At 51.4% G+C, this 21,602-nt stretch overlaps 2 protein-coding genes across 4 annotated transcripts in view; one reads left to right on the forward strand and one right to left on the reverse strand.

The window, feature by feature from the left end:
- LOC143834438 (uncharacterized) overlaps positions 1–21,602 on the reverse strand; it is a 33,958-nt gene that overhangs the window by 9,542 nt on the left and 2,814 nt on the right. The window contains exons 3-4 of the mRNA XM_077331274.1: positions 20,318–20,435; positions 17,676–18,943 (exon numbers count right to left, since the gene is read on the reverse strand). Coding sequence (XP_077187389.1) covers positions 17,676–18,943; positions 20,318–20,435 — 1,386 coding nt within the window. The remainder of the gene's footprint in view (positions 1–17,675; positions 18,944–20,317; positions 20,436–21,602) is intronic.
- On the forward strand, positions 393–12,261 carry LOC143834318 (uncharacterized). 3 transcript variants are annotated; one of them, XM_077331040.1, is made up of 5 exons: positions 393–592; positions 1,206–2,213; positions 2,613–2,778; positions 3,534–4,636; positions 10,982–12,261. In XM_077331040.1, exons 2-5 carry the CDS (start codon positions 1,398–1,400, stop codon positions 11,972–11,974), a joined length of 3,078 nt encoding a protein of 1,025 aa, XP_077187155.1. In that variant the 5' UTR covers positions 393–592; positions 1,206–1,397; the 3' UTR covers positions 11,975–12,261. The 3 variants fall into 3 exon arrangements, with proteins under 3 accessions (XP_077187155.1, XP_077187154.1, XP_077187153.1); XM_077331039.1 differs by lacking the exons at positions 393–592; positions 1,206–2,213; positions 2,613–2,778; positions 3,534–4,636 and adding exons at positions 7,834–8,241; positions 8,596–8,712; positions 9,121–9,256 and having other exon boundaries at positions 10,581–12,261; XM_077331038.1 differs by lacking the exons at positions 393–592; positions 1,206–2,213; positions 2,613–2,778; positions 3,534–4,636 and adding exons at positions 7,834–8,241; positions 9,121–9,256 and having other exon boundaries at positions 10,581–12,261.

The following is a 21,602-nucleotide window of genomic DNA, read 5'->3' on the forward strand; positions in this document are numbered from 1 at the left end:
GGCCCTGGGGATGCCAGCCTCCAGGTGGGCCCTGGAGATCCCCTACAATTCCAGCATATCTCCAGAGATGAGTTCTCCGGGAGGAGGTGGGCAGACTCTCCCTCCATCCCCAAACCTCCAGGGCTTTCCCAGCCTGGAGGTGGCACCCTATGGGAAACGGGGTCCCCCTTCCCCAATCTCGGTGGGGAGGGGGGGAAGGCCCGCGGGGACAACCCAGAGACCCCCTCCCCTCCGCAGCCTGCCTAGGACCCTTGGCGCGGCGCGCGCGAGGCCGCCTTCCCGGGACTCTGCAGGGCGGAGGCAAGAGAGGGGGCTCGGGGGGAGGGGAGGGGGCTTCTCCGCCGACGGGCCCGGGGGGAGGCCCGGCGAAGATCGCGGCTCCCGGCCCGCGAATGGTTAAGAGGAAGGGGAGGGGAGGCGGGAGCGGATGCGGCGGCCCGACCTGCTCCTCTCCGCTCCTCTCGTGTCCCCGCCCGGGGCTCGGGGCGGCTCTGCACGCAGGGAGGGCTCCTGGGGGGCGGAGGCCGAGCCGGTCGGGGGGCTCCTGCCGCGCGCGACGGATCCCCGCCGGATTCCCCGGGCCGACCCCGAAGTAAGTTGCAGGAGAGGCTGGAGGAGGCCTAAACGGGGGGCGGGGGGCATGAAGGATGCCAGCCTCCAGGTGGGACCGGGGGATCCTCCCAAGCACAGCTTTCTCCGCACGACAGAGATCAGGACCCCTGGAGAAAGGGGCTGCTCTCGGGGGGAGGGGGGCGGCGGCTCTGTGGCATTGCACCCTACTGAAGTCCCTGTCCATTGCACCCAGGCCCCGTCCCCATATCTCCAGGAGTCTCCCAGCCTGGAGATGGCAACCGTTCAAAAGCCTGCCCTTCCCAGCCTTGCAAACTGAAGGTCTGTATGGGTAGATTCAAATGGGCAGCCGTGTTGGCCTGAAGTAGCAGAATAAAATCAGAGTCCAGGAGCACATAAGGAGATCATAGTCTGAGGAAGAGGGCTTGCACTCGAAAGCTCACGCCCTGGATAAATCTTTGCTGGTCTTAAGGGTGCTGCTGGACTCTGATTTTGTTGTGACTTCATGTCAATCCCTCTCCGGTTGGGTCTCCCGCTTTCCCAGCTGCCCTCAGCTTTTCCTGTCCTGGCTGTCATTTCCCTGTGGGTCTCTTTGGAGGGAGGTTCTGCTCCTTGACTGTGCTCCTTTCTTTCAGGGACGAAGGTCTATCTACAGTCAGGGAGCTTCTGAATAGCTTTTGAGCCTCAGCCTTGTGGTGGGAACCCCGTCTGTGGTCCGGAAGCTTCCCTCGGGGTCCTCGTCTCAGGCCGGGGGCTTTGGGTCCCCTCTTCAGATGAGAAGGGAGGCCGGAGTGGAGCAGAGCTAGACTCACTCGTGGTGAGAGGAAATGGCCGCGGAGAGGGCAAGAGGGTCCACCGTCCTGGGTTTCCACCTCCGGGCTCTTCTACAGCAGGACATGACGGCAGCCAAGAAAATGGAGCGTCTGGTGCCGGAGGACCCCAAACTGGACCTGGAACTCAGAAGAACCCGAGACGACCCGGAAGACCCCCAGCCAGAGACGAGCACTCAGAGTCGAATTGGAGCACCACAGGGCGTCAAACGGGAAACAGCAGAGGGACTCATGTCCCAGCGCTGGGAATCCCAACGGATGGAGTTTGGGAAGACAGTTCCCTCCCACCCGTCGGGAGAGCGGACCTCTCAGGGGGTAGGGGCAATGCCAAGACACGTGAAGCAGAATTTCCCGGCCCTGTTTGAAGGCCCAGCGGCCACCAGTCCGTGGGCTGCTGCAGAGCGGGAGGGTAGGCCCATCCCGGGCCTGAACAGAGCACCCGCCAAGGCCAGCCGGGAACCAGACTTGGTGGACCAAAGAGACCTGGAGGACATCAAAGTGATCAAGATCGAAGAGCCCGTGGGCCCCGAACTCCAGCGGCAGCGCTTCCGGCAGTTCCGCTACCAGGAAGCGGCCGGCCCGTGGGAGTCCTACTGCCGCCTCCGGGAGCTTTGCCACCAGTGGCTGATGCCGGAGAGCCACTCCAAGGAGCAGATCCTGGAGCTGGTGATCCTGGAGCAGTTCCTGAACATCCTGCCCCCAGAGATGCTGAGCTGGATCCGGGAGCGGGGCTCGGAGAGCTGCATCCAGGCCGTGGCCCTGGCGGAAAACTTCCTCCTCAGGCAGCAGGAGGCCGAACGGCAAGATCAGCAGGTGGGAGGACTCCTCTCTGGGCAGCCCAAGAGTGCGGAGGGAGGGAGGGTGGGTCTTGGTTGCCTTGGAGAAGGTGTTTCCCTTCCGTATTAATTGGTGCATGAGTGACAGAGCTTCTGCACAGGGGTTTTCTGTGTACTGCCCTACAGTAGCTATGATATTCCGCATTCGCTGGCAGGGGCTCATGGGAATTGTAGTCCATGGACATCTGGAGGGCCGCAGTTTGACCACTCCTGCCTTAGCCTCTGGGCCCTCTTTAATTGGCTCTCCAGAGGAACTGGTTGCCCATTGTGTGGCACAGGATGTTGGACTGGATGGACCACTGGTCTGGCTCTTAAGTAGTGGAGAGAAACCCTTAGTGTGGAAGCAGTCTAGCCCGCCCTCCTTTCTTCCCCTCAGATCACTCTGCCTGGACTCAAACGCTCATTCCCGTTCCAGGGTCCGGGGACGAAACGTGAGGGGATTCCACGGTTCCCGATGAGCGATGGGACTTCGCTGGAAATGGCTCTGGGTCATCTCTACAGGGAGGTCAAGCTGGAACACAGTGGGGAAACCTCTGTCCTTGGTAAGGGGGTTGGGTCTGAATGGTCTCTTCTCTCTCTCTCTCTCTCTCTCTCTCTCTCTCTCTCTCTCTCTCTCTCTCTCTCTCCACCTCATGTGAATCCCAACCTTCTGTCTTTTATGCCATTCCTCATCTGGACTGATTCTGCACTTACTTTATTTTTTCTGTTGTGGATTCAGATCGATTTGAACTCAGGTCTTCCTCTATCCCCTACCCACCAATTGAAACAGAAAGTGTCCTGCACTTGATTGGGGAAGCTCAGAGCGGGGAGGGGAACCAAGCACAGCAGGAATCTCTTTCTTTTCTTGAACAAGGAGGGGGGATTGGAGACAGCAGAGGAGAGGGGAATAACAAGAGGCAAATCTCTGCTGAGAGAAGTTAGGGCTTCTGGAGCGCAGTCACTTTAAGACAAGCCTTGTAAACTGGGAACCCTGGGGTTTCTTGGTACTGGAATGGTTTCCCAAATGGATAGGTGTTAATTAATGTTTATATATTTTTGAAATTAGTTAAACATTTATCCAGTAATATGATCATATATGGTCATGTTGACCTGCCCCCCCCTCCCAAAATAGCCAATGATGGGCTTGGAGGAGGTGGGAAGGGGAGGAGTACCAGGTGGGCATGTACACAGCGATGTTTCCCAACCATATTCTGCATGATCGAGCCACTTCTGGGGTTTCCCGAAGCCTGAAGTATATTTCAAGGGTTCTCTCTTCCTCCTACATGCTCTTATCAGCTTTCCCCCTTTGTCCCTGCAGGTGCGTGGAAGCCAGCTGAGAACATTGGGTTGCCCTCGGAGAGAGGGAGAATTCAGGACTTGGAAGACCTTTCCAAACAAATAGAGCCAAAGAGATTTCAGAGAAATGAAATGGAGGAGCAAAGGAGTAACTCCTTCCTCTCCCAGGCCGGCAGCCTTTATGAGATGGCCATCCAGCAAGCCATGCACAGAGAGAAGGAAAAGACGAGGAAACTAGGGGAGAATTTGTTCCGGGACAAACCGCTCTTGAGCAGGCATCCCCGAACCCAGCCGGGAGAGAGGCTCTACGAGTGCTCGGACTGCGGCAAAGCGTTCGTCTCCAAGTCCGGCTACGTCGTGCATTCGCGCATCCACAGCGGGGAGAAGCCCTACAAATGCTCGCACTGCGGCAAGAGCTTCCGCCAGAGCTCACAGCTCAACAGCCACAGCAAGATCCACACGGGGGAGAAACCCTTCAAGTGCCTGGACTGCGGGAAGGGCTTCGGCCGGAGCTCCAACCTCATTTCCCACCAGAGGATCCACACGGGCGAGAAACCCTATGCCTGCTCGGCCTGCAACAAGCGCTTCTGCGACAAGTCCAGCCTGGTGCGGCACGAGAGGCTGCACACGGGGGACAACCCCTACAAGTGCACCATGTGCGGCAAAAGCTTCAGCCAGAGCCACCACCTCATCACCCACCAGAGGAGCCACACGGGCGAGAAGCCGTACCGGTGCCCGCACTGCAGCAAGAGTTTTTGCGACAAGTCCACCTACATCCGGCATCAGAAGAACCACACCGGGGAGAAGCCGTACAAATGCCCCGACTGCGGGGAGTGCTTCAGCCGCAGCAAGCACTTCGTCCGGCATCAGAACATCCACTCGGCCCGGGAGCTGTACCCGTGTCTGGACTGTGGCGAGAGCTTCTGCCGCAAATCGAGCCTGAAGACGCACCAGCGCATCCACACCGGGGAGAAGCCCTTCGAGTGCGCCGACTGCGGGAAGAAGTTCAACCGCAGCACAAACCTGATCAGCCACCAGAGGATCCACACGGGGGAGAAACCGTACGCCTGCGCGGAATGCGGGAAGAGGTTCAACCGTCGCGCGCACCTGATGGGTCACCAGAGGGTCCATGCGCAGAACAGGGAAAACCCTTAAGCGCTCGGCGCTTGCCAGGATGCCTGGACAGAGTCGACTCGTCAATATAGACATAGAAATAAGTCAGCTATTTTTTAAATAAACAAAACGCACAGGCTGGGTTTTTTTTTTCCCCCACTTTGGAAAAAGTCTCCAAAGCGCCTAATAAAACAAACGAGCCAAAGGCCAAAGAGAAGGAGTGAAATCTGTGGAAACCACCGCAGGAGATCGGAGAGCGATCGAACGCTTTGTTAGGTTCTTGGCAGAGTTCAAAGTGCGGGCGTTGACCTTTCAGATCTGAAATGGTATTTGAGGGACTGTCCCCACCAATCCATGGAGAGGGCCACTGGAGACGGTTTCTTCCCTTTCCCCCATTTTTGGGGAGGTTAACCTGCATTGACTGGAGAAAGGACGTTTCCTGCGGTTAGGCCTCGTCTTGTGAACTCCCTCCCGGGAGTTCCAGGCGCCATCTCCGAAGAGGCTTTTCCGCATCGCTCGTCATGTTGTGATCGCACTAGCTTAGATGATTTGGGGGGAGGGGGAGGGGGAGGGCTCGGTAGGTTCCCAGAGCAAAGGCCCACTGAGGGCTATTTGCCACGATGGCAGTGTAGAACTTCCACGTGGAGAGGCAGCGTACCTGTGAATACGAGTTGCCCGGGGGCAAACAACAGGGGAGAGCTGTTGCGTTCAGGCCTGGTTCTTGGGCTTTGAACACTATCAGGCTGGCCGCTGTGGAGAACATGGTGCTAGACTAGAGGGACCCTTGGCCTGTTCCGGCAGGGTGCTCCTGGTTTTCCTGTTTTCAGGCACCAGGCGAAATGTGTGCTGTTTGTGTTTGAAGTAGTTCGTCCCCACCCCTCCTGCCTCCCCGCCCACCCCCCTCGCCCCGTCCCTCTTTGTTTTGATTTTGGCTTGTCTTGTGAGTACCTGACTTTTTTCTTGGCTGTTGTTTTGCTGTTTTAGTTGTGACTGTTTAGACGGTTTGGAACGGTAGCTGCCCTCGGGTTTCAGTTAACGGTTCACGTCGGTCCCGCTGCCGTAAACCGCCACAAGCCTCTGTGGGGCAGAAAGGCAGCGTGAAGAAATGAGTTCAATAAACCCAGGAACAAAACGATATGTCTCTCGCTGGCTTTTTTTCTCTCGCGCGGTTAATCGTTGGTGGATTGGGGTGGGCAGCTGGGTTGGCCTGAAGCGGCAGAACAAAGGGGCACCTTGAAGACCTACAAAGTTTAATTCTGAGTGTACGTTGAAGCAATGTTCGTTTTTATACCCCGCTTTTCACTGCCCGAAGGAATCTCAAAGCGGCTTACAATCGCCTTCCCTTCCTCTCCCCACAACAGGGGAGGAAGGTGGGGCTGAGTGAGCCCTGACAGAACTTCTCTGTGAGAACAGCTGTAATAAGACTGTGACGAGCCCGAGGTCACACAGCTGGCTGCAGGTGGAAGAGGAGTGGGGAATCAAACCCAGTTCTCCAGATTAGAAACTGCTGCTCTTAACCACTACACCAAGCTACACCAAGCATGCACACTTCTTCAGGTAATCTTCCGATAATCGTTGGGTTCTTTTCCCCCACCATTCTTTCGTACACTCCAACTAAGCTCTTTCCCCCAAATAAACTGCTTTGGACTGCCTCCCCTTTCAACCCTTTCAGTTTGACCCAAGAGCCAGCTTGGTATAGTGGTTAGAAGTGTAGACTTCTGATCTGGTGAGCTGGGTTTGATTCCACGCTCCCCCACATGCAGCCAGCTGGGAGACGTTGGGCTCCCCACAGCCCTGATAAAGCTGAGCAGGAATATCAGGGCTCTCCCAGCCTCACCTCCCTCACAGGGTGTCTGTTGTGGGGAGAGGGCAGGGAAGGCGACTGGAAGCCGCTTTGAGACTCCTTCGGGTAGAGAAAAGCGGCATATAAGAACCAACTCTTCTTCTTCTTCTTCTTCTTCTCACCTTTCTTATGACTTTCAGCTCCCAAACAGTGATATTCAGGTTCTGTATCTCATCCTATCATCCTGCAGGCCATGTCAATCATCAGCTATACTAATATTTCTGTGCTGTGCAGTGCAGCGAATGGTTTCAGGGTTAACCCTACCACATTTGTTTATTTGGGAAGATTTTGGCCTATGAAATGCCATGTTAGGAACCTAAAGTTTGAGCTACCAAAAAAAAAAAGAGTTTAAAATCCAAATATTTATTATAAATACATGCACATAATTTTAAAAAATAGTTTAAAATCCAAATATTTATTATAAATACATATAATTTTTAAAAATTAGTTTAAAATCCAAATATTTATTATAATTACATGCACAGAATAAAAGTTAAAAACAAGGATAAAAATCTCAGTTGTATATACTGTGTAGTACAGCAAGTACAGAATCAACATTAACACATGGAACATATAAAGAGCAAAAAAACCAGATGTTTTGACCCCTAAGGGTCTTCCATAGTGGCCCAATAGGTTTAAATGCATTAGAAATTTCAGGGTGGCAAAAAAGAATCCTGAAAAAAATTACTATACTTGCTGTTAATATAGATGCTGAACTATAGCCTGAGCATTAAAAACACAAGATTGTGTAGACCACACCTTGGTTTTTATCCTTTACTTCTTACCGTGGGGTAGCCGTGTTGGTCTGAAGTTGCACAACAAGATCAGAGTCCAGTGGCACCTTTAAGACCAACAAAGATTTATTCAAGGCTCACGTCTGACAAAGAGTGCAAAGAGTGCTTGCACTCGAAAGCTCACGCCTTGAATAAATCTTTGTTGGTTTTAAAGGTGCCACTGGACTCTGATTTTGTTGTACTTCTTACTGTGTAAACAATGAATGTAAATATCCAGTCGAAAAACGAAAACATTGCCAAAACATGTACCGGTTATAAGGGGGTGAGTTCCGCTCCCTGGAATATCTGATATTAAATGCCAGTGGATATGAGTTTATTACTCTTTGACAAAAATGGATTCTCTAATGAACACACCACCCCGTCCAGTGGTTTCCTAGTTTTATATTTAAGGACCTCCTGTCTGGATATTGTATCTGCCTTCTTCCTTGCTAGTTTTACAATACAAGATTTGCACATGATGCATCTTCCAGTTCGTCAGCTTCAGACTGGAAATTTTCAAGATTAGTATTGATTCGTTGATTCGCCTGGCATGTAATATCAGATATTCCGGAGGACTTTTTCATCAGTTTTTTAAGAGCCCAGAAGAAAAAGAAGAAATGTTTTCCCCAAAGAGGACTTGTGCTGTCTGAAAAATCAACTGCAATTCCAGGAGATCTCCAGGTCCTGCCGGGAGGTTGGCAAGCCTACACACGTGCACAAGACTAAAATTCTTTACGGTCGTGACAAAAGGACGGTCCGCTGACTCCCTCTGCCGTTCAGGACCAGAGATGCAAAATAATCCCCAATTGGGGGGAAGGGTTTTTTGCAACAAATCCGGGCATGGGTTAACTAAACAAAGCTGCTGTGCCTAGAGAGGCTCTCGCAGGGCTTCCTTTTCCTGTCCTCCTGCATGGCTCTGGGGAGAGGCCGCCTTTGGGACTCCCCCGAAATTTTGGCTTCGCAGCAGTGCTGCTTCCCAAAGACGGCAGCGTCTCCCAGAGGTAAAGCGGGAAGGGGTCGTGGCGATCGGCGGGCAGGAAAGCAGAGGGAGGGCGTGGATCTAGGAGGGCACAAAAAGGTGGCAGCAGTGGCAGCAGGAGGATCCTCCCCCCCAGAAATCGGAGCTGTCCTCCGGATCAGGAATGCTTGTCGAGGATTAGTCCCGCACACCCTTTCCCACGCAGACCACAGGGTTGCCAGGTCCCACCTGGTCCCTGGCAGGAGACAAGGGGGCAGGTTTTCCAGCTCCAGGTTAGGAAATTCCTGGAGATCTGGGGGGTTAGACAAAAGCTCCTACCCTGCCACAAATTTTGTTAGTCTTTCAGGTACTACTGGATTCTTGCACTTTTCCACAGACAAGAGGTAATAACAGAATGGGAATTGTAGTCCATGGACATCTGGAGGGCCGCAGTTTGACTACCCCTGGACTAGATGATCCTCTATGATTCTAAGGTCTGAAAACCTTCACTCAGGTGGTGGCCAGGCTGGTTTTTCTTCCTGGGGGCCTTCATGACCCATAGAAACCCCAGCCAGCTAAAAAACACAATTTCCACCCTGGGTTTTAAATCGCTCGCCCACCCAGCTACTTGGTAAGGTTTTGACGTACCCCAAACTTGGATTGCTTGTCGCTATTTCTTTATAATGGGGCTATATTAGTGGAAGATCAGGGCTCTCTTACCCCGCCCTTCCCACACAGAACTTCCCATTTTATCCCTACAACAGCCCTGAAAGGTAGGCTATGCTGGCCCACACACACCCAGTAAACACCTCGACTAGGCAGAGATTTAAACCCAGTTGTGTCCGGACTGCCCCTGCTCCGTACTGGCTCTAACTATTAGCGTTCCATCAGGGTTTCTAAATCTGCACCTTTTCTGTTTCAGATCCCAGAATCTCTTTCTTCTAAGGCCAAGCAGGATTCATCATCGGGCATGGAGAAGAGGCAGACCATTGAAAAGGAGGGTCTCCCGGAGGCCATCTCGCTGCATAAGGATCACGGTCACTGTCACATCCTTGGAGGTCAGAGCTGTGTGGCTTCATTTTAATAGACTGGTTTACTTATACAGCGGCAACCATCGTAAACATAACCGAGAAGGATAGTCGATAAAGGGACATTAAAAAACCCCCAAAAGAGCTGTACCCACTAGTGGAAGATAATTATCCACGTGGACAATTCCATTTCCCCAGGGAAGGGATGCCACGGTTTTGCGGCTGCAGCCGAAATAAATTTCCACCCATCTTGTCTGCGACAGCAAGGCCCTTCCTCTGCATGAGATTTAAGAGAACTGCTGCCAATTTGATTGGCTGGCACTGAACTAGAACAACCAATGAGAGCCAGGCTACAAGTGATGGTGGCTGAGGGTCCCCGTGGCTGTTTTGGCACCTGAAAAGGTGCGGGCGGCAGGGTGGGAGGAGCTCCTGGGCCGGACTGCTGTGGACCCAACCTGGAACAGATTTCTGCGGGCCCAGTCCTGAAAGCCGGCCATGGTGGTCTGGTCAGTTGATCTGAGAGTCGGCCGTGCTTAAGTTAAGCCGCTCCCAAGCTATACAGGACTTTAAAGATCAAAACCAGAATCTTGGATAGGCCCCAGTAGCAGGAGGAGCACTGGCTTTGTGGATGTTTCCTCCAGCGACAGCAAAGCCGGAAGGAAAGGTTAATCACTTATCTCCTATTCAGGATGGATTCCAGCTGTTACGGAACGGAGAAGGAGAATGTCCTGACATTGCAGAACTGACTGAGGGCCAAATGACAAGCGACTCCAGTTTCAAAATTGCTACAAACCCTGATCCAGCAGTCAGGCCCAGGAGCCAATCGAATTAGCAGCCGTCTCTTGGCTCTCAGGCTGAGGAAGGGCCTTTCCCAGCCATTTCTACCCCAGATCCTTTCAAGTAGAAATTCAAACCTGGGATCCTCTGATGTAAATTTCTCACGGAGCCATAGCCTCTTTCAGTCACAAATCAGTCGCTTTATAGTTAATTAAAGAGGTTAAAGAGCCTCTTGTGGCGCAGGGTGGTAAGGCAGCAGACATGCAGTCTGAAAGCTCTGCCCATGAGGCTGGGAGTTCGATCCCAGCAGCCGGCTCAAGGTTGACTCAGCCTTCCATCCTTCCGAGGTCGGTAAAATGAGTACCCAGCTTGCTGGGGGGTAAACGGTAATGACTGGGGAAGGCACTGGCAAACCACCCCGTATTGAGTCTGCCATGGAAACGCTGGAGGGCATCACCCCAAGGGTCAGGCATGACTCGGTGCTTGCACAGGGGATACCTTTACTTTAATTCTCCCTTGGCATAGGCTGCCTGCGAAAGGCGCAGATTATTTCATGTTTCTCTCTTTGTTCCCTCAGATGGTAAGCCAGGCTGGGAGAGTGAAGAGGAGGCGTTTCCCGCAGAAAGGCCCATGCAAGGTGACATGAGTGGAGTCTCTTTGGAAGGGGCCAGAAGCATGTCTTTCCAGGCTCCCGAGATGGAGGAGATGCCCAGGAATCAACAGGGGACAGAAAACTGCCAGAAAAACGATCGCTGGGCAATTCAAGGACACCCCTTTTTACACAATGTACACAAAAGCACTTCCCTCAGGGGAATTTTCAGGCCTGAGGAGAAACCGATTTCCTCAGAGTACAGAAGGATCTTCTGTCCGAGCCGGGACCTCCCTCAGAATCAGAAAATTCAGAAAGGGGATAAACTGTACGCGTGCACGTACTGTGGGAAAATCGCCCACAGGCGAGCAGACCTTATCGTGCATGAGAGGACTCACACCGGAGAGAAACCATACAAATGCTCCGAGTGCGGGAAAAGCTTCAACACGACCTCCTACCTCACAAAACACAAACGGATACACACTGGCGAGAAGCCGTACCAGTGCTCCGAATGCGGGCAGAGCTTCTGTCAGAAAGGCAATCTGGTTTCGCATGTGAGAATCCACACGGGGGAGAAGCCGTACGCTTGCGCCGAGTGCGGGCAAAGTTTCAGTCAAAGGAAAGTCCTCGATAAACACCGGAGGATCCACACGGGCGAAAAGCCGCATAGGTGCTTAGACTGCGGGCAGAGCTTCAGCCAGACGTCTCATCTCGTGACCCACCGGAGGACCCACACAGGAGAGAAGCCCCACAAATGCTCAGACTGTGGGAAGAGCTTTAACCAAAAGGGAGACCTCGTCATACACGAGAGGAAGCACACGGACCAGAAACCGTACGAATGCACCGAGTGTGGGAAAAGCTTCAGCACCAGCTATCAGTTCATCAACCACAAGAGGTTACACACCGGAGAGAAGCCCTACACCTGTTTGGACTGCGGGCAGAGCTTCAATTGGAAATCCAACCTCATCACGCACCGGAGGATCCATACCGGCGAGAAACCATACGAATGTTCCGTTTGTCGGAAAAGTTTTAGCGACAAGTCGTGCCTCACGAAACACGTGAGGACTCACACAGGGGAGAAGCCATATAAGTGCTCCGACTGCGGGCAAAGCTTCAACTTGAAATCCAACCTCATTACCCACCAGAGAACTCATACTGGAGAGAAACCATATCAGTGCTCCGAGTGCGGCAGAAGCTTGAGTCACAGGTCCTCCCTCACGAAACACATGAGGACCCACACAGGGGAGAAACCCTACGAGTGCTTCCAGTGTGGAAAGACCTTCATCTCTAGCTCAGACTGCCGGAAACACGAAAGGGTGCACACCCGAGAGAAGCCGTATAAACGCGTGAGGAAAAGCTTGCTGGTCCCTCTGTTCTCGTGAACAGAAAACCCACACGGGGACCCAGAGCCCAAAGGATGATCTATGTTAGGAAGGCCACAGCATGAGAGCCTTATAAACGGCTGCATGGAACAGATTTAGCAGTGGCTTGGCTAACGCTGTGTGTCCAAAAAGAACAAACATTTCTAAAAAGCAGGAATGAAACCTTTTTACTGAACTGGTACATAAAAAGTTAAAAGTCTGCTTTTAACAAGTTATTGTGGGACTTGAAATATTTTCCCTCTCCTGCTAATGAAATGTGTTGCAACTAAAAGTAACAATGTCGAATTTGTCTTGTGTTTAACTACTTTTTCCTAGAAGAAGAGAAGAAGAGTTGGTTCTTATATGCCGCTTTTCTCTCCCCGAAGGAGTCTCAAAGCGGCTTACAGTCGCCTTCCCTTTCCTCTCCCCACAACTGATACCCTGTGAGGGAGGTGAGGCTGAGAGAGCCCTGAGATTACGGAAGAAGAAGAGTTGGTACTTCTATACTGCTGTTCTCTACCCAAAGGAGTCTCAAAGCAGCTTACATTCGCCTTCCCTGAGGGAGGTGAGGCTGAGAGAGCCCTGAGATTACTGAAAAAGAAGAAGAGTTGGTTCTTATATGCTGTTTTTTTCTATCCGAAGGAGTCTCAAAGCAGCTTACAATCACCTTCCCTTTCCTCTCCCCACAACAGACAACCGGGGAGGGAGGTGAGGCTGAGAGAGCCCTGATATTACTGAAGAAGAGTTGGTTCTTATATGCCGCTTTTCTCTACCCAAAGGAGTCTCAAAGCAGCTTACAGTCACCTTCCAGGAGAGGAGGCAAAGGAGGCCTGATTTGATGTTCTGCTTGTTTATTTGACTTCAACTATACGCTTGGCGGAAGAGTAGCGTTCTACAGACCCTTCGGTAGTTCTGAAAGGGCCTGGATCTCCACTGACAGCTCATTCCATCTGGCTGGACCCAGCACCAAAAAGGCCCTGGCTCTGGTCAAGGCCAAACACACTTCATTATTATCATCAATTATTGTGATCGTCAACCAGAAGAGCCGCATGACATCCGGATGCCCTGTGCACCGTTCTGTCAAAAGTACACATAAAACAGAGATAAATGTTCATAGGTAACTGTTTTATGATTGCCAGAGTGCCTCTGTGCATGTAGGCTTGTCTCTCCCCGTTGCGGTCGAACCTTAGCCTGCCTTGGTGCCTCAGCCTTCCTGCTCGCTCCCTCCTCAAAATGAGGCACAGTGGCCCAGGTGAGAAAGGAGAGGAAGCAGGCTGGGGAGAATGGGGAGTAAAGCCAGTCCTCACTGCGGCCGTCCTGCTCTTCCGCCGGTGGTTTGACTCTCCTCTCTTCGGCCATCTTGTTGTCCTCCTGGCGGCCATCTTGAGTGCTCGGATGAGAGAGCAGAAGCTGAGAAGTGGGTACTGGAGCAGATGGACTTACCTGTGCCTGGCCTGTGGCTCGCAGCACAGGGAGGCTTTCAGCTTAGCTGTCCTCCAGTTGCTCCAGTGTCCTAGCGTGAAACCCACCTAGCAGCTTGGAGGCCTTACAGGCCCATTTTCCTGGGACACGGGGAAGGCTACCAGCCTCAGGTGGGATCCAGGAATTCTAGATCATCTCCGGGCTACAGAAATCCATTCCCCTCGAGAAAATGGACGCTTTGGTGAGCACTCTAGGGCCTTGTCTGAGGTCTCTGTCCTGCCCGGGCTCCACCTCCAAATCTCCAGGAGTTTCCCAGGCTGCATCTGGCAACCCTAAACCCCAACTCCTGCCAGTGGGGGGAGGGCTGGCAACCCCATGGGGCAGATGTAGGGTTGATAAACCCATTGGATCAGCTACAGGGGAAGGTGGGGAGGTGGAGGTGAACTTACCAGAAACAGGGAAGGACCACGCTGGAAATAAATGGGATGGGCCTACATCACCCAGAAGTGACACAGGCACATCGGGGGCGACGTTCTGGTTTGTGGGCAGAACTTCCATGGTGGAATTAACTTCTCACCATGGACTTTTGCCCCAAAATGAAAGCATCACACACACACCACCTATGTTCCTTCCAGGTGATATAGACACAACAGACACGCCCCCTGCCTGAGATTTTGGGGGTGGAGCCTGCTGTGGGTGGGGTTTGAGGAGGGATGGGACTTCCACTGGCCACGCTACCATAGAACCCCCCTCCCAAAGCAGCCATTTTCTCCAGGGGAACTGATCTCTGTCACCTGGAGATCCGAAGTAATAGCGGGTGGTCTCCAGCCACCACCTGGAAGTTGGCAACTCTACCTGCGTGGTATGGTGGTTAGCGTGTCAGACTAGGATCTGGGCCTTACAAGTTCCAATCCCGTTTGCTCTGAAACTCTCTGGGTAACCTTGAGCAAATTTTACACGCTCAGCTTTGCCAACCTCACAGGGCTGCTGTTTTGAAGGTAAAACTGAGAAAGGGCCACCCTGTACTCCCTGGAGTAAGACTGTGAGAAAGATGTCATATAAGGATCCAATTCCTCCGAGAGCCAGTTTGGTGTAGTGGTTAGGAGTGCGGACTTCTAATCTGGCATGTTGGGTTCGATTCTGCACTCCACCACATGCAGCCAGCTGGGTGACCTTGGGCTAGTCACAGCACTGATAAAACTGTTCTGACCGAGCAGGAATCTCAGGGCTCTCTCAGCCTCACCTCCCTCACAGGGTGTCTTGTGGGGAGAGGAAAGAGTAGGCAACTGTAAGCCACTGAGCCTCCTTCGGGTAGGGAAAAGCGGCATATAAGAACCAACTCCTCCTCCTCCTCCTCCTCCTCCTCCTCCTCCTCTTCTTCTTCTTCTTCTTCTTCTTCTTCTTCTTCTATGAGGCCACGTAACCCCCAAAGGGTAGTTTTGGGCAACCAATCTAACCCCCTGGAGCATTCACTGATTAAAGGCCATTGTGGCTAGTCCAATCTTGTCGGATCTTGGAAGATAAAGCAATTTCAGCCTGAGTTGGTACTTGGATGGGCGACCTATAGGGGAGTGCTCTGCCATGCTTCTAAATGTCTGTTGCCTTGGAAACCCTGCAGGGCCGCTGTTAAGTTAGCTGGAGGGCCTTTCCTACCACAACCGTGCCAAAGCTTAGCAATGGATGGAGGAATGTAGGAGTCCCTCACCTGAGATTTATTTACTAACTGGAGGATATTGAGCCAGTTACTTCCTTCTACTCTAGCCTACCTTATAGGTAGATTCAGGTGGGTAGCTGTGTTGGTCTAAAGCAGTGGTTCTCAACCTGGGAGTCGAACGACCCTTTCACAGGGGTCATGGCAAGGCAAGCAGCTTGTCCGGGGGGAGGGGGCACCAACCACACAACAGCCTTGCGGGGTAGATCGAGACAGAGCGTTCGTCTGTCTGGAGCAGCGGAAAAGAGCGAGATCAGCATGGTGGGACAAGAGGCAGAACTGAACTGAGAAACCCCGGTAAAAAACAATTTATATACAATCCTGAACAACGGATCTTCACGCCATTGGTCAGTTTCGGTTTAATTTCTGTGGGTCACCACAACATTAGGAACTGTATTAAAGGATTACGGCACGAGGAAGGATGAGAACTGCTGGTCTAAAGCAATAGAAAAAGTTTGAATCCAGGGGTACCTTGAAGAATCAAATAATTGGAAGTCTGTTAGTCTTGTTCTACCTTGCAGGGTTATTGTGAGAAAACATTTTAATCACCCCTAGGCTTTACAAGGAAGGTGGAATAACCTGTGACAAACTATATTTTAATATTCTACCCTCAAGAGTCCAATGTATCTCCTTTGGTCTGTTTTTGCATCTTGACCCAACAACAGGAATTAGTCATCTCTCTCTCTCCTCTCCATAGATCAGCAGCTCAAATTTCAAAAGATAAATTCCATTTCCCGCCACACTTCTGGCTGTTTTCCTCCTGCTGCTTGTTCGTGTGGCCACTGAACACCAGGAGCCGAAGGTTTACAAACTCAAAAGTTTATTCCACAGCCCTAAAGTAAAATACAGCCAATGAACCATCAAACTCAGGTAATGGAAGACAAAACTAAAGTGAATATTACCAAGAGGATACTAGGTCAATAGGCTAGGTATACTATGTCAAATCCACCATGGACTTGCTTGGCTACTGGCGAATTCTCTACAACTAGATTAACCCCCTTGATGTACGCAAGGGAAGTCCCTCAGGGCAGGCGTGACTATCCTCATATTTAGAAATCAAAGGAGGTCTGACCAACCTTCAGATCTAAGGGCATTTGGGTTCACAAGGACAATCAGATATCTGATGTAACACACACTACACAGAGGCCCGACGTATGTAATTGTCACCTCTTTCTTGAGGGAGAAATAGAGGCGGCTGCCTGAAATGCAATCAACTCATTGGCCTGTTTATGCTTGGACTGTCTAGGAAAAGACAGCCAGGCAGATTAGAAGACAGCCAGTGTGGTGTAGTGGTTAAAAGTGGTGGCCTCTAATCTGGAGAGCCAGGTTCGATTCCCCACTCTTCCACATGCAGCCAGCTGGGTGACCTTGGGCCAGTTCTCTCAGAACTCTCTCGGCCCCACCTACCTTACAATAGGGAGGGGATGGGAAGCTGATTGTAAGCTGCTTTGAGACTACTTCAGGCAGTGAAAAGTGGGTTATAAAAGCCAACTGTTCTTCTTTGCCGGGTTTTTGGAAGAAAAGGGTTTGCCCAGAATCGCAGGTATTTTTAACTGGAGATTTCGGGGACCAAAACTGAAGAAGAAGAGTTGATTCTTATATGCTGCTTTTCTCTACCCGAAGGAGTCTCAAAGCGGCTTACAGTCACCTTCCCTTTCCTCTCCCCACAACAGACACCCTGTGGGGTGGGTGAGGCTGAGAGAGCCCTGATATTCCTGCTCGGTCAGAACAGCTTTCTCAGGGCTGTGGGGAGCCCAAGGTCACCCCCAGCTGGCGGCTGCATGTGGGGGAGTGCAGAATCAAACACGGCTTGCCAGATTAAAAGTCTACGCTCCTAACCACTATACCAAGCTGGCTCAGAGTATAGGAAGACCATGGGGGAATTTGGACGCAAGTATGAGGAACTTTTCCTGGATCTGACAGCAGACAGCATAGAGATTTAAAGAAGGCCGCTATATAGTCAGGTAAATAAATACTGGTGATTCATTCTGCCTTGATTGTTAAGCGATCCTGACTATGCAGTCTTCTCTCTGTATATTTAACACAATTAAATCAGCTTATGCCACAAAATGAATCCTGTCCAGTCGCGTATGGATCAGTGATCCGATGCCAATATGACCCCTTTGCTCAACAGAACCCTCAGCCCCCGGGGAAGCAGGAAGAACCTAGAACTCAATTGGAATCATGAATTCAGAAATCTGGAACAGCTGGGTGTACACAACTGTTGTAAACAGAGCTCACTTCCACATCTTACAAAACACAAATTAAAAAAACAACAACATTTTTTGACCCACGAAGCAAACAGCTGTACAACTTGGGAAAACGACACTCAGTTTTGTGACGTCGTGCGACGCATGTGCTTGTCAGAAATGGCATCACTTCCATTCTCTGAATATAGTCCTGTGAAGAAAGCGGGCTGTCCCTCATTTACGACCCAGAAGGGTCTCTGCCCCAATCCCAGCCTGCTTTTTGGTCTTTGGGGGAAAGGGCACCTGGAGCTGTGTTAGGCAGCCCACCTCCAATTTATGCAGAGGGCTGGAATCCAGGCCTGGTGCAGAGTCCGAGCGTTCATGTGCTCGTCTCTCGCGCGTGGATTTTCTTGTGCCTCCTGAGAGAAGCCTTGTGGCCAAAGCTCTGTCCACAATCCGAGCATTCGTAGGGTTTCTCCCCCGTGTGCACTCTCTGATGATTGACAAGGTTTGAGTTCGTGCTGAACTTCTGCCCGCAGTCCAAGCACTGGTAGGGTTTCTCCCCCGTGTGGACCCTTTTGTGATTTACAAGGTTGGAGCTTGTGCTGAAGCTTTTGCCGCACTCGCCGCAATCAAATGGCTTCTCCCCTGTGTGCGTTCGCTCGTGGATGAAAAGTTTGGACCGGCTGATGAAGCTTTTCCGGCAGTACGTACATTTGTGGGTCTCCTCCCCGGCCTGAGCTTTTTTCCCCGTGTGCAGCCGTTCGTGCTTCCGAAGGTACGAGCTAGAAATGAAGCTCTTCCCACACTCGGCGCATTCGTACGGCTTTTCCCCCGTGTGAGTCCTCCCGTGGATAATGAGATCGGCTTTCTGATTGAAGCTTTTCCCGCACTCTAGGCATTCGTAGGGTTTCTCCCCGGTGTGCGTCCGAATGTGTATGACCAGCTGCGGCCTGTGGACAAAGCTCTGCCCGCACTCGGAGCATTTGTAAGGCTTCTCCCCCGTGTGGACCCTTTTGTGCGTTATGAGGTTGGAGCTGGAGGTGAAGCTTTTCCCGCACTCTGGGCACTCGTAGGGCTTCTCCCCCGTGTGGGTCCTTTCGTGCACGATCAGGGACGCTTTGTCGCTGAAGCTTCTCCCGCAATCCAAACACTTGTACGGCTTCTCCCCCGTGTGGACTCTCGTGTGCTTCATGAGATTACAGTTTGTGCTGAAACACTTCCCACACTCAGAGCATTTATAAGGTTTCTCGCCCGTGTGGGTCCTCTCGTGGATTATCATGTGCGCGCTGTTGTTCGAGATCTTCCCACAATACGTGCACGTGTACAATTTTGGCATTTTCTGATTCCTGGGAAAGTCCAGGCTCCGGCGTAGGACCGTTCCCCAGCTGGGGCTGGCCCGTTTTCTCTTTGCTTTGTGGCTTTCCTCCGGGCAGGTTCCCCTTGGCAAGCCTCGGTCGCTTTCGCCGCAAAGGAACGCTTGTTTGCCGGCCTGGTTCTCCAGGGAGTTCTCTTGCCTCTGTTGACTCCTAGACATCTTTTCCAGCTCGCAGATCTGGAAGAATTTCCCATTGAGCCTTGCCAAGGACAGCCCACTGACGCCGACCTGCGGGTGTCTTTCGAAAGGGAAGTGCTCCTCCTCGTTTTCATACACTTGGCCATTGCTTGCTGAAAGAAATGAAGAACCAGTGAGGAACACAAGAGACAGGGACGTATTGGTGGTGGTGCCGAGACAATGAAGAAGAAGAAGAAGAAGAAGAAGAAGAAGAAGAAGAAGGAGGAGGAGGAGGAGGAGGAGGAGGAGGAGGAGGAGGAGGAAGAAGGAAGGAAGGAAGGAAGGAAGGAAGGAAGGAAGGAAGGAAGGAAGGAAGGAAGGAAGGAAGGAAGGAAGGAAGGAAGGAAGAAGAAGAAGAGTTGGTTCTTATATGCCACTTTTCTCTAACCGAAGGAGTCTCAAAGCGGGAGTGCAGAATCAAACCCGGCATGCCAGATTAGAAGTCCACACTCCTAACCACTACACCAAACTGGCTCTCAACTGGCGAAGGAGTGGGGGAACATGACGGAGGTTTGTAGAATGATGCAGGAGACAGCTATCGCCTTCTTTATAGACAGAAGAAGAGCTGTTTTTTTCACTACCCAAACGAGTCCCAAAGCAGCTTACAAACCTCCCTCTCCCCACAACAGACACTCTGTGAGGCAGGTGGGGCTGAGACAGCTCTAAGAGAACTATTCCATGAGAACAGCCCTAAGAGAACTGTGACTAGCCCAAGGTCACCCAGCTGGCTGCATGTGGAGGAGATTAAAGTCCACTGCTCTTTAACCACCACACCGTGCTGGCTGTCGGGGCATCTGATTGGTGACTGTAGGAGGCAGGAGGCGGGTCCAATCCAGAAAGGCCCTTATTGTCTTAATAAATGCATTGGTTAATCAATCAAATCTTCACAGCGTCATTCTAAAGGCACGCTTTAGACTGGAGTCCAGTAGCAGCACAGAGGCCAACGAGGTAAGTTTTCAACCTGCATTAGATACCAAATTGTTTTGGGGAAGGCCCATGGCTCATTGGTAGAACATCTCCCTGGCATGCAGAAGATCCCAGGTTCAATCCCAGGCATCTCCAGTGAAAAAGATCAGGCAGTAGTGAGTGATGAGAAAGACCCCCGCCAAAGACCCTGGAGAGCAGCGGTCAGCCTGAGCAGACATCACTGACCTTGATGAAGGTCAGTCTGATCCAGTGTAAGGAAGTTTCCTATGTGATTTGGAAGACTGGCCATTGCCAGTCAGAGATGACAATACAGGCCACAGGACGGATCCACACTGTAGTCGACCAACTCGGTAGAGCAGCTTTAAGGAAAAGTGTCCTTCTCAAGAAATAGTTGGCCAGAAAGTTTTATGCAAAGGGCTGGTGATCAGCACAGCTGCCCTGAGATCCTGGGGATTCCAGCTGTTGAGCAGCCCTAGAATTTCAGGCTGCTGGGAGAGCCACAGATTCCCTAGTGGGACCCCCCCCAAAGAAGCCCCCCCCAAAATCCCAGGCTCCCTTACCCAGAAAGCTGGTGCCCCCGTCACTCTCCTCCTCAGCCTCTGCAGAGAACTGCATGTTCAGTGGATCCTGCTCGGACTTTGGGGAACTGACCACCACGTCTTCCAAAGGCCATGGCATCTGGAAAAGAGATGGGGATGGGATTCCGGTCAGAGAAAGAAGCTTGGAATGTGTAGTTCACAGGTAAGGTAAAGGTAAAGGTATCCCCTGTGCAAGCACAAAGTCATGTCTGACCCTTGGGGTGACGCCCTCTAGCGTTTTCATGGCAGACTCAATATGGGGTGGTTTGCCAGTGCCTTCCCCAGTCATTACTGTTTACCCCCCAGCAAGCTGGGTCCTCATTTTACCGACCTCGGAAGGCTGAGTCAACCTTGAGCCGGCTGCTGGGATCGAACTCCCAGCCTCATGGCCAGAGCTTTCAGACTGCAGGTCTTCTGCCTTACCACTCTGCACCACAAGAGGCTCTAGTTCACAATGGGCAATAATGGCAAGGGATGGCCATGGAAAACAAGTGAAGTCTGGTGGCAACAGCCTCCTGGCAGATGGTGGCCAACCTTGTTGTCAGAACACCGGCAAGTGACTTGAGTTCGTTCATCCCTCAGTGGCCTTTAGGAACGGTGGATTATTAAAATAAAGATTTATTATTTATTTAAGGTGACACTAAATTTTATGTTTGTGACACTTGTGCTGTGCCTGTCCGGGCTGCTGGCCCTCCTCCCCCTGCTCGATCTTGAGATCCCAAAATAAAGTAAGAGGGGTAAAATGAAGGACCAGATACAGTACAGAGGGACTGGGATACCAATATGGCAAATCAAATATACAAAAATGACTTTTATACTGCCTTCAAACGTTCATTCTTCTTTATTCTTTTATTTAAATCCCAATGCGTTTCGCCCTTTGGCTTTGTCAAGGGAGTTCAATTTTCGTATTTTGAAAAGCAACTTCGGTATAGAGAAGTAATCTCCTAACAGAGAGTAAGATAGTTTCAACAATTGCTACTCGTAGCTAAGGGCGTTCAAGTGTTGTTTTTCAAAATATGAAAACTGAAGTCCCTTGAGAAAGCCAAAGAGCAAAACGTGTTGGGATTTATATGAAAGAATAAAGAAGAATGGAAGTTTGAAGACTCTATAAAAGTCATTTTTGTACATTTGATTTGCCATATTGGTATCCCAGTGCCTCTGTACTTGCCCCGATCTTGAGATCAGGCACGGTGAAGAGGTTAAAGGGCGTCAGTGAATAACGCACTTCCGATTCACTTTCTGTACAATCACTGTGCGGAATGGCAAA

Source organism: Paroedura picta, chromosome 3, assembly GCF_049243985.1.
Source record: "Paroedura picta isolate Pp20150507F chromosome 3, Ppicta_v3.0, whole genome shotgun sequence".
Lineage (NCBI taxonomy): Eukaryota > Metazoa > Chordata > Lepidosauria > Squamata > Gekkonidae > Paroedura > Paroedura picta.